Below are 11671 nucleotides of genomic sequence, written 5' to 3' on the forward strand. Positions count from 1 at the left end.
GCCCCTCCCAGATTGCCTGAGCAGTTTTGACTCCAGTCCCAGCTTGGAGTGCTGAGCCTGTGGGCAGATCGACCACACCTTCGGGGGGCTTGCAGTCTGACTGAGGCAGGCCCTTGGGGGTGCCCTGAACTTGATCTAGTCAGGGAACACTTTAGAGGGAGAAGCTTCGCTGGAAGAGGCAGTATTTGAGGCTAGTGGTGGTCAGACCCCAGTGCTGGAGTAGGGTGTGTTCTTAAGCCAGCACTTACAGCAAAAGTCAGCGATCAGAACTGTTTGTGAAAATTCTGGGGCTCCCTAAAGCCATTTTCTGTGGTCTTTGAGGTTCTGAGCATACAGCCCCTGGATGGCACTTTGTGCACAATGTAGTGATAATTGCATCATGAGAGGGTAAAGGGTCATATACAAGATGTCATTGTAGAAGGCTGTGTGTGAAAGGCATCCATGTGGGGAAATGCAGATGCCATGCTGCCCTGAAATCCCAAGTCTGGGCTAGGTTGAGGTGCACGAATCAAGTAACACAAGAGGATTGGTTCCTAGCATTGCTTTAAGACTGACGGGGAGGAACGCTGGCACTCACCTGCCCTGGAGTCCTACATCTCAGGATGGAAGAGCAGTGCTGTCTTCTCTCGTGCCAAAAGTAGCATGCGCTTGTCATGTGAGAAAACAAAGTTTGAGGCACCCAATAAAGTTTTAAGGAAGACTCAGAACTCTTGGGAGGCTCACGGTTTGGAGCTGTGTTAGTGTATCTTTGACCGGGGACCTGAGGTGCAGGGTTTCCCTGCTCAGCCTGTTTGCTCACGTTAAGTGCAGCAATGGTAACTGTTCACAAGCTGGTGAAGTCACGTGGGATGCTTGCCTAGTGCGCTGAATAAGGCACAGAAGCTGGCACGACTGCTCTGCCCAGGCATCTGTTCCCACTTGAATTCTGCGCCTCCATACACACACTTGTGCATGTAGGCACACGTATCTTTCTCTTCTGTCCTGAAACAGACTATCTCGCTTGACTTTTTTTTCCTGAGAAGTACTGTGCTGAGGGGGTGGGGGTTGTAGCAGGGGAGGGAGTGGGAAGAGGGCAGGAGTCAGGAGGAGGGTCCTGGGAGGAATCAAGAGGGGGTAGTAGTGATGGGGAAGAGGTGGGCAAAGCCCTAGTAGGGGACTGCCAGTTCCCTGGCCCTAGTAAGGAGCAGCCTTTGAAGGCTTCCAGCAGGGGGAGCACAGCTGCCAAAGTGTGTGTGGGAGCCCTGCAGGGGGAAGGACACTGAAGGAAGGGAAGGGGAGCTGGTGGCTGGCACGCAGGATGCTTCTAAGCAGGGCGCAGGGTGAGGTGGAGGCCAGGAACCCTGGCTTCTTTGCCCTGGAGACTGGGTGGGCTTGGGCTCTGGACCAGAGCCTCCTGACCTGTCTGGCTTTCTCCATGCCCAGCTTCCCTCCAAAGCCCTAGTGCCCGAGATGGAGGACGAGGACGAGGAGGATGACTCTGAGGATGCCATCAATGAGTTCGATTTCTTGGGCTCAGGAGAGGAGGGGGAGGGCTCCCCAGACCCTCGACGGTGCACGGGAGAGGGGACCCACCATGAGCTGGGTAAGCGGAATTTCCTGGCCAACTTTCCTTACCAGGCGAGGTAAAGGCACACACAGCCGCCTGCAGCTGCTTCCTGCCCCAGGGTCTCCACCGGACGGATACGCTTCCTGAAAGGAGGGTGGCCAAGGAGAGCAGGAGGCCGACACTGTGGTGGCCAGGCCCTCACCCCTTCCCTGGAAAATCCCTGCGGGGATGCAGAAGGCCCAGTGCTTCCCGGAGTGGGGTCTCCAGCCCTCCCTGAGGGGGGTCTCCAGCCGTCCCTGAGAGTCTAGGTCTCAGCGGCCCTCAGGGAGGAACCGGATGAGGACCTGGTGGGGAGAGGCTGACAGGGCAGTGCTGCATCTTCCTCCCGTTCCGTGACTCTGAGCCACAAGGCCCTTAGCGGTCACGTAGGATGGCTGGGACCACAGAGGGTCTCAGCACACTGTGTCCCCTCTGCCCGTCCCCCACTCCCACCTGGAGCCCCAGTACTCTCTGGGACCGGGGCTTCCTGACTGCCTCACATTTACAGGAGGGGCTTCTAGCAGCTGGGTGGAACTGGTGGGCAACTCCAGCCCCGGGCTTTTGTCCTTGTAGAAAGCCGGCGGGTCAAACTCCAAGGCATTTTGGCCGACCTTCGGGATGTGGATGGGCTGCCCCCTAAAGTGACTGGTCCCCCTCCTGGCACACCCCAGCCCCGGCCACACGAAGGTAAGAGGCCCCTGCACCCTGGCCCGGTCCCCTGGGGCACCATGGCATAGGGGGGCTGCAGAGCTAAGCCCGGGGCTTCTGTGTCCTCAGGGTCAAAGCCTGGCCTCTAGTCTGCAGCCTCCCTGTCGCAAAAGTTCGTCTGTCTGTCTGTCTCCCTCTCTTTTTGTCTGTCCTGCCCTGTCTGTCTGTCTGTCTCTCCCTGTCTCTCTCTTTCCAGCTGTGATTCTTGATCTTGTCCTCTCCCTGGCTCTCTGACTCCTTACCTCTTTCTCTGCTTCTCTCTCTCTCTCTCTCTTTCTCTCTCTCTCTCTCTCTCTCTCTCTCTCTCCCCCCACCCCTCTCTGCCCCCCCTCCCCTCCCCCTACCAGGTTCCTTTGGCTTCTCCTCAGACGTTTTCATCATGGACACTATCGGGGGCGGGGAGGTGAGCCTGGGGGACTTGGCAGATCTCACCGTCACCAACGACAACGACCTCAGCTGTGATGTAAGTTCTTGGGCTGCCTGTTCCCCCGAGGGGCCTCCTTGGGCATCCTACGCTGTGCCTGCTCTCGCTGAGCTGTGACTGGGTGCCTTGCCTGCTGCGCTCAGTCCACTAGTGAGAGGATGCTGTGAGGTCATTCAGCAGCTCACCCTGGTTTATGGAGGGGTGCAGACGGGGCTGAGGGGGCTTGGGGAGGTTACTGAGGTGCAGGGCCTGGAAGACACTGGGGTGTAGCCGGCACTCAACTCCTTCAGGCCACACTCCCTTCCACCTGTGGCTTACGTGCATCTCAAGTCCTGGCCTCCCGCAGGCTGGCAGCAAGGAAGGGGGCCCAGGGTCAGCACAGTGCAGGGAAGATGGTCTGGACAGGAGATGGGCATTGAACTGATCTTTGTGGCCAGAAACCCCAAAACGAGGTGCAAGTGGGGCTGGTGGCCAATGGGCCAGAGGAAAGGAGACATCAGGGCCAGTGTTCTGAGCCCAGTACCCACAGAGGGGCCTCTGGCTCACTGATAGTTTCTGAATTGGGGGTGTGTGTGCATTTCCCTGAAGCAGAACACCACCATGGCTTGTAGCAGAATTTCAAGTGGTTGGTAACGCCAGCAGGGTTGGAGGCATTGCTGTAGGATGCCAGGAAGTGGGGCCAAGATGGAGGTTTTGAGCAGGGGTGTGCCTGTGAGGGGGTAACCGTGTAGCGGCAGAGCCTTTGGCCCTAAAGAGCTAGGGCAGTGGTGATGGTGCAGGTGGGGACCATGGGGGAGAGAGCCCACGTGAAAGGGGGTTGGTTAGGTGGTGTGAACCTTATGTTGGGACAGGACACTGAGTCCTTGCCTGACAGTCTGCTCATCATCTTTCCCAGTTGGCTGCCCCTGAATCCCCCATGCACAGAGCAACACCACCACCTCCTAGGGCATGTACAGTGACTCTAGAATACCCCTAACGTGTGGTCTCTGTGGCCTCCTGTTGCCCTGAGAGGCTTCTCTTGTGACCCCTTAGCTTCTCTGCAGCCATTCACATCTTTCCAGTCCATGTCAGTTCCCAAACGTGGCTCTGGTCTCAGCTTCTGTCACTTTGTCCCTTGCTTTGTAACCAGGGCCTCCTCTCAGGCTCTAGATCTGCTCCGGCAGCCACAGGGACTTTTGCACATGCAGTGTCCTCCTTCATTCCCCTCCCTGGATCTGGTTAAGTCCTGTTCCTTTGGTGTCCCCTCAGGAATGCCTTACTGACTGCCACAGAGGCAGTCAGGCTGCTTGGGTGTCTCTTCCCAGTTCATTTTTAATTCCTAACACTGCTTGGAGTTCACAGTTCCTGTGCACTGTGGGGTGATCTGTCTGTCTTCCCCAGGCCCCCTCTGAACTGAGTGTTCAGAGGGGTGCTGCACACAGGGTGCTTGGGGCTGGAGCCCAGTGTGTGAGGATGCTCCATGTGGGTCTGGGTAGGGAAGGGGCAGATTCTTGATATCCTGGATGCCAGTCGGCATCCACAGGACTGCTGGGACACCGAGCTCCCCCCACTCTAGCTCTCTGACAGCAAAGATGCCTTTAAGAAGACATGGAACCCCAAGTTCACTCTCCGCTCACACTACGACGGCGTGCGCTCCCTGGCTTTCCACCACAGCCAGTCTGCCTTGCTCACCGCCTCTGAAGATGGCACACTGAAGCTCTGGAACCTACAGAAGGCTGTCACAGCCAAGAAGTAAGGGCGACAACCCCAGAGGGGGAGGTAGAGTTCTGAGTGATGAGGGGCTCTCAGTGACATCTGGCTCCTCTGCCTCCCCACAGGAATGCTGCACTAGATGTGGAACCTATCCATGCCTTCCGGGCTCACAGGTAGGGAAGTGCCCCCCAAAGGCAGTCTGGCTTCTGGCCCACTCACTACTACCCCAGGGGGCCAAATGCCCTCTGCACACGCACCCCCTTGATCCTTGTGCTCTGCAGACCAAGTGTCTCAGAGCTGATTCTCAGCTCACCCTTCAAGAGAAGGAAACAGGCATGGGGAGTTGGGGGAAGGCAGGCCTGGGTGGCACAACCAGAGCCCCAGATGCTGAATTCTTTTGACCATCCTTGAAAAATCTAGCATTGCACTTCAAGGTCCCATCGTGGGGAGCCTGGAAAGGAGTGAGATGGAGTTTTTCATCTCCCCTTCACCACCTCTGCATCCTGCAGGGGTCCTGTATTGGCAGTAGCCATGGGCAGCAATAGCGAATGCTGTTACAGTGGTGGGGCAGATGCCCGCATCCACAGCTGGAAGATTCCGGACCTCAACATGGACCCCTATGACGGTTATGGTGAGGACAGCTCCCTCCTCCTGTCTGCACCTCCCCTCATGCCCCCATGTCCACAGGAGCTTCTGCATTCCCTCAGCATCCACCTGTGCCTAACTGTACACCCCCAGCCCAGTGGAGGGAGCATAGAGCAGTGTGTTCAGCATGTGACGGGTCAGATAGGCTGAGGCAAGAAAGAGATGGCTTTGGGGAACGGTTTCCCAGAGGGGCTGGTGGGTGAGCTGACTCTGAGTCAGCACTGGGCCCGGGCCCCAGCATGTGCAAAGCCTTCTGGTGGCTGAGTGCAGGAGTGAGGAACAGTAGAGCAGGGGAGGGGGAGAGGTTAGTTGGGCCAGGTTGTAGGGAGTCCGCCCTTGATCCTTAGTGCACCTTTAAAAGTTAAGTGGAGAAGTGATTACACTGTCACTTCAGTTAAATGTGTCGCCTATCCTCTGACATCTCTTTTGATAACTCTGATGACATGCATGGCTCTGTGTAGCAGTTGTTATAGCAGACAGAATTCAGAGGTATGTGTCTTCCCTTGAAGAAGACACAGTTTTCCTAAGAACAGTCCCACCCTGTGAAAGGTAAAGGGTCAGTCCCAGGTAGTATGTGCTCAGGGCCATGCAAGCTGCCACACACGGGGGTGACGTCAGCAGGGCCTGACTGAGCACCCCGTGTGGACTTCAGTGACCAGGGAGGCAGGGGTGAGAAGGGCTAGGGAGCTTTGGAGAGAGTGGGCAGGGCTTGTGCTCTGGGCAGAAAAGACTGCAGGGAGCATGGGTGGGGCCAACCAATAGGGCCCAGGCTGCAAAGGTTCTTGGGGCCTCAAAGCCACCATTGTTCTTTCTCCCCTTCATTAAGTCCTAAAAATCGTGTCCCAAGCACCTACTTTGTGCCAGGCACTATCCATGGGTCCTGTGGGGATGGCAATGAACAGGGGGGAATAATCCCTGCCCTCTGGAGCTTCCATTCTGGATTGCCTTCAGAGTCCTAAAATCTTCCCAGAAGTGTTAGTGGGCAGAGTGTGAGTGGCTAGCAGGGGCAGGTTCCAAGGGTAATAGCTCTGAGCCCATGAGGACTCTAGGTATGAAGCTGGGTGAATGGGTGGACCCAGCCCAGCTGCCTGGCTCTCAGATGTCTAGGTTGGAGCTGGCAGCCCTGACGTAGCCCGTTGTCTCCCTTTGGTACGTCCAGACCCGAGCGTGCTGAGCCATGTCCTGGAGGGCCATGGGGATGCTGTATGGGGCCTAGCCTTCAGTCCCGCCTCCCAGCGCCTGGCCTCCTGCTCTGCCGATGGCACCATCCGTATCTGGGATCCCAGCAGCAGCCCAGCCTGCCTCTGTACCTTCCTCACAGCCAGCGGTGAGTGAGGGCTGCTGACACCTCATAGAGGAGCTGTATAGAGTTGGAGGCCCCTGCAGGAGCAATACTCCTGATAAGGGCCCAGCTTTCCCAAGTCCTGTCCCACAGCCCTGGGGCAGGACCAGGTTTGTGAGGCAGCCTTTCTTCTCCTCTACCCTCAGATCATGGGATCCCCACCTCAGTGGCCTTTACCAGCACCGAGCCTGCCCACATTGTGGCCTCCTTCCGCTCTGGCGACACTGTCTTATATGACCTGGAGGCTGGCAGTGCCCTCCTCTCGCTGGAATCCCGGGGGAGCAGCGGTAAGAGGGGGCCCCAGGGCCGGGGGCTGGTATCTGAGTGCTTCCCAGGCCTCAGTCCCTCCTGTGGCTTTGGTGACCCGATGTCCAGTGAACAGAAGACATTTTCCCTACCCCCCTTGCAGGGGGCTCTGTGTCAGATGGAGGTAAAGTCCCAGCTGCCACTGTTGTGGCCAGCGAGGGGCTCTTGGGAAGGCTGAGGGAACAGAGATCATCAGGCCTCTTGGCAGAGCAGATGCTCCATGTGGGTGGCTGTGCCACCCCAGGTGGGGCACGGTGCCCAGGTTACAGAGGAAGTACTATGACCCTGAGCAGGAAAGCCCTGGGGGCCCAGTCCTCCTGGACAGCTAGGCATAGGGCAGGGTTGTAGGGCCGTGGTTCTCCTCTCGTCCGTCCCTCCTCCTTGCCTTCCAGGCCCAACCCAGATCAACCAGGTGGTGAGTCACCCAAACCAGCCCCTCACCATCACTGCCCACGACGACAGAGGCATCCGCTTCCTGGACAGCCGGACAGGTGAGGCCCCACCTTCTCCCTCTACCATTCACTCATGCTCATGGCAGGGCCTGCCCAGATAGCAGAGCTCCTGGTGCCCACGCTGCAGGCTCTCAGCGTCTTGTCTGGGCCATCACCTTCCCAGGCAAGGTGCTGAGAGGAAGTAACCTGTCACCCACCCTTTCTCCTCTCAGGGAAATCTGTGCACTCCATGGTTGCCCACCTGGACGCGGTCACCTGCCTTGCCGTGGACCCCAACGGCGTGTTCCTGATGTCGGGAAGTAAGTCCGGACCCTCCTGACTCCCTAAAGAGCAAGGGTGTGTGGGAGCAGAAGAGGAAGAGATGTGGGCACTGGTCACAAGGGAGTGCTCCGGGGCTCCCTGAGGCAGGGGAACGGGCAGGGAGCCTCTGGGTAGAGCCGCCTGGAGGCATTTACCTCCATCTCCTTTCATCCAGATAATCCTCTTGGGTGGGTGTGTTGTACCCACTGTGCAGATGTGGACAGGCTCAGAGAAGTTACATGCTTTGGTCGCAGCCCTGTGGGTTGGTTGCAGGAATGAAGTTGGGGTCTCTCAGTCCCCATGGGATCTTTAGCATTTGCCACCATATGCTTTCTGTGGATAAGAGCACTGAAGCCCAGCTCCTGTGGAGCTGTGCCTCAGGACGGGGTGGGATGTGGGCAGGTGGAAAAGGGGCGTTGCTCCCCAGGGAGGTGGAGGGTGTGCATGGGCCATCAGAGAGGCCATGGGCAAGGGGTCTTCTTCCACTCACTTCTGCTCCCTACCGACCGAGCTTGTGGGAGCTCATGAGCCAGCAAGTGCATGGGATAATAGAGCAGGTGGACGGGCTCGGGCACCCAACAAGCCTGTTCTCCATCTGCCGTGTGACGGCAGCAGCTGTCTCTAAGGATGATGGTAGAGGGAGTGGTCAGTAGCATCAAGTCCAGGGGAGAGAGGGTTTGGGACAGGGCCTGGGGCCCCCCCACTGTAAAGGACAAATAGAGCCAGCCTCTGCCACAGCCAGCCTGTTCCTTCTAACATGTAAGTCAGGTCATCTCCAGAGGTAGCTCATGCCCCAAGGCCCAGTCCTGTCTGCTCCTCGCTCTCTGACCACCTCTTCCTCCTCCCCACACCCCTGCTCAGGCTGCTACTGCCATATCCACCTCCTGCCAGTTCCAAACCTTCCCTTGGCCTTGCTGCCTGCAAGACTCTTCCTCCTGGTTCCCCCTTAGCCCTTCTGTCCTCACCCTGACCAGCCTGTATCCACAGTGCTGCTGACCATCTGGCATCATTCGTTCTGTTTTATTTACCGTCTGCCACATCGGAACGTCAACAGCCCTGGGCTGGGGAAGGTTAGCCTAGTACACAGGTCCCCAGTGAATACTTGGTAACTAGATGACGGATAGCAGGCTAGGCCAAAAGGATTCTCCCTCAGCCTGGGTGTTGAGAGGTGTGTGGAGAAGAAGATGGGCCCTTTATCCAGTGCCAAGGCCAGCTCATCCAGAGGGTCAGGTTTGGAGTAGCTGGGGTTTGTCCTGGGGGACAGCCCTTTCAGCTCCCACACCTGCGTAGGTCACGACTGTTCCCTGCGTCTGTGGAGCCTGGACAATAAAACATGTGTGCAGGAGATCACAGCCCACCGCAAGAAGCATGAAGAGGCTATTCACGCTGTCGCGTGCCACCCCAGCAAGGCCCTCATCGCCAGTGCGGGCGCCGATGCCCTGGCCAAGGTCTTTGTATGATGCCCACCTGGCCCCACCCTGGCCGCTACGCCGGCTGGGGAGTGGGGCCGGGCAGGTGGGACTGAGGTGAGAGGCTGGGCAGGAGGCTTGGTCTGGGAGGGCAGAAACTCCTTGCATCCTTACCCCTAGTGAGACCTCAGACACATCTCTTTACCTGGCACTCCTAGAGGGTGCCACGTCCTGGTAGCCGGGGTTACCTTATGAGAATCATCAAGGTAGCTCCTGGGCATCAAGAGAGGGGGCCGAGGTAGCCTTCCCTCTTGTACCTGGGGTGTCATGCCCCAGTCTTCCTTCCCTTCTGTCTACTCAGGTGACTCCCAGCCTCAGTCTGGAGGTCCGGAGGCCTGGCTCTTCCCGCCTGCCTGGGAACCTGGTGGTGCTAACGGCCCTTTCCCCAGGAGGCCATCCCCCATGGCCGTCCCTTCCCCAAGCATCCGCCTGGGGAGCAGCCTCCTTCAGGAATCACCCTCTGGGATGGCCTTGGGGAGCTTCCTCTCTGTGCCCCGACGCCCAGTCCTGCTTTCTGAGCTGCCTTCTTGGGTGCAGCACAGCCGGGGCTGGGTGTCCTTGGGGATCAGCTTTTCCAAGACGCCAGATGGTGCCAGGTTCTCTCTTTGAACCCCCAACCCCCCTTCTCCCATCTTCCCAAACCTGAGTGGCAGCTGTGCTGGGAGGAGCTCCAGGTGCCCCTGCTCTGTGGTTGACCCCCTGGGAAGCTGTGGAGCCAGCTGGACCCCGGGCTGTCCTCAGGCAGAGTGCCCGGCCTGGCCCACCCCAGAAGCACTCCCACCACCCTCCCCTCCAGTTCCCTCAACACAGCTTTCCAGACACTACCCAGCACCTCCAGGGCCAGTAACCCCCCGGGGAGCAGGTGATGCCCTCAGGGGAGGTGCCCACCCCTACCTCCCCCACCGCTCTCAGCACTCCTTCCAGGGGCAGCCCCCCAGCCCCCACGGGGTCACCCATGGGGAGAGATGCCCCTCGTTTGCCCCTCTCTGGGGCATGGAGGCTGGAGGGGGTCCCCCACAACTCCCTGTATATCTGTATAAATAAATGGGATGTTAATGGAGCCCTGCCCCCCCCCCATGTCGTTATCACTGTGTGATAGTCTGTGTCTCCTTTCCTGGTCCTCCACTCTCTTCCTCTATTTATTTCACTCTCTTTTTTTGGGTCCCGCCCTGAGTCCTCAGGCCCCCTTCCAGGTTCCTGTTTATAAGCCCCCTCCCCTCTGCCCTGGACTTGGATGTGAAACTTGTCTCAATAAACCCTTTGGAGTAAGATGGGTGGCGGTGCTGACTGTCGAGGGGACCTGGGGAGCCGAATAATGGGCTCTGCCTAGGCTGGGTGGAGCTCAGAGAGGGGATATGATGGGTTGGGGTTTTGTGGTAGGGTGGGGGGCGGGAAGAGAGGGGCCCAGAGTTTGGGCGGAGTGTGGGTGGAGGCCCGGAAATGGGGGCACAGGACCGAATCTCCCCGTGCCTCCTAAGTACTCCCTCCCCAGGGGCCTCAGCAGTGGCCTGGGGGCAGAGTCCTGACAAGCAGATGATGTGATGTGACAGATTCTGACCTTCCCCCTCCACTCCCAGCGGCCCCCCCATGATGGCTGATTAAAGGGCTTGCCCTGAGTACTTAACCCCCCCACTTTCCCTTCCCTTCCCACGTGATCCTGGGCTTACAAGGAGCCTCAGCCAACATGGAGTGGGGAAGGGAGAGCCTGGGACCTGCCCTGTAGAATGCCTCCGCTATGCTGGGAGCTGCCCCGAGGTTGCAGGTGGTGGAGGCACCTGGTCCCTCACTGTGTAGAGGCCCCATGAGTCCCTTCCCTTCCCCAGGACAGTTGAATTGCAGTGGTCAGTCACACACTTAGCAGGAGCCAGACCCCACACTAAATTCCTCACATACTAGTTCACTGGGTCCTCACAACAAGCTTAGGAAGCGGGAATCATCAGTGTTAAGTTACAGAAAGTGAAATGGCGGGGGGGCGGGGGGTGCTGCTTAGGGCCTCCAGCGGACCATCAGCATTTGTATCCAGTCCTATGGGCTCCCTCTGCATGTCTCTGGGCCTCAGCATCCTCAACAGGCCTGACGCTAATGCCCACCCTCTGGGTTAACAAAGGCCGTGCCCCAGTGCCCAGAATAGGACCCAGCCCTTGTCAGGACCCCAGGAACACTTGAAGAAGGATGCAGGTGGCCAGATGGCCATCAGGTGACACCAAAACCTAGCTACGAGTTCCACGTGGCCTCGCTCCCCCCTCATCCCTCTGGGCTCTGAGCAACTTCCCCAGGTGGTGGTTTGGGTTTTCACTCCAGCCTCAGACTTCCTTCCCCAGCCCCAGCCAGCCCCCGGATGTGGTGGCAGAGTCACTACTGTACCGACCTCAGCTGCCCCCAGCAGCCCTTTACGGGGAAGGGGGGCTTGTCTTGAGGCCCCCATCCCGCCCTCCTGGTCTGGACCATCTCCCCTGGGATGCCTTTGGAACTCAAAGCCAGGCTTTGAACCCTCAGTGAAGGGGGTGGGGTGGTAGCAGCAACTTGAGTGGTGATCTTGGATGACTTGGAGGAGTCACTTTGCCCCTCGGGGTTCAGTTTCCTGAGTGTAAACTAAATGGCAACCACTCTTATTATTAGCTGGGGAGGAGAAATCAAGTCTGAATTGTTCCCGACCAGGCTGGAAGAGCTGTTTTAGGACAAGCCTGGCGCGTAGTAGGCCAGCATTCAATGCTTGCTGGATGACTGATTAACGAACATACTCCTACT

General features: G+C 58.2%; 1 protein-coding gene across 5 annotated transcripts in view; it reads left to right on the forward strand.

Moving 5' to 3' along the window:
* Positions 1 to 10194, forward strand: part of STRN4 (striatin 4) — a 27360-nt gene extending 17166 nt beyond the window's left edge. For 3 of the 5 annotated variants that reach the window (XM_055311018.1, XM_055311022.1, XM_055311021.1), the window contains exons 7-17: positions 1423 to 1582; positions 2159 to 2272; positions 2641 to 2756; positions 4273 to 4448; positions 4535 to 4582; positions 4919 to 5040; positions 6214 to 6381; positions 6543 to 6683; positions 7095 to 7193; positions 7367 to 7453; positions 8745 to 10194. In XM_055311018.1, coding sequence (XP_055166993.1) covers positions 1423 to 1582; positions 2159 to 2272; positions 2641 to 2756; positions 4273 to 4448; positions 4535 to 4582; positions 4919 to 5040; positions 6214 to 6381; positions 6543 to 6683; positions 7095 to 7193; positions 7367 to 7453; positions 8745 to 8914 — 1401 coding nt within the window. In that variant the 3' untranslated portion in view covers positions 8915 to 10194. The remainder of the gene's footprint in view (positions 1 to 1422; positions 1583 to 2158; positions 2273 to 2640; positions 2757 to 4272; positions 4449 to 4534; positions 4583 to 4918; positions 5041 to 6213; positions 6382 to 6542; positions 6684 to 7094; positions 7194 to 7366; positions 7454 to 8744) is intronic. The other 2 variants (XR_008662556.1, XM_055311020.1) reach the window with 2 other exon arrangements.
* Positions 10195 to 11671: the final 1477 nt, after the last annotated feature.

This window comes from Nyctereutes procyonoides, unplaced genomic scaffold, assembly GCF_905146905.1.
Source record: "Nyctereutes procyonoides isolate TBG_1078 unplaced genomic scaffold, NYPRO_anot_genome, whole genome shotgun sequence".
NCBI classification, from domain to species: domain Eukaryota; kingdom Metazoa; phylum Chordata; class Mammalia; order Carnivora; family Canidae; genus Nyctereutes; species Nyctereutes procyonoides.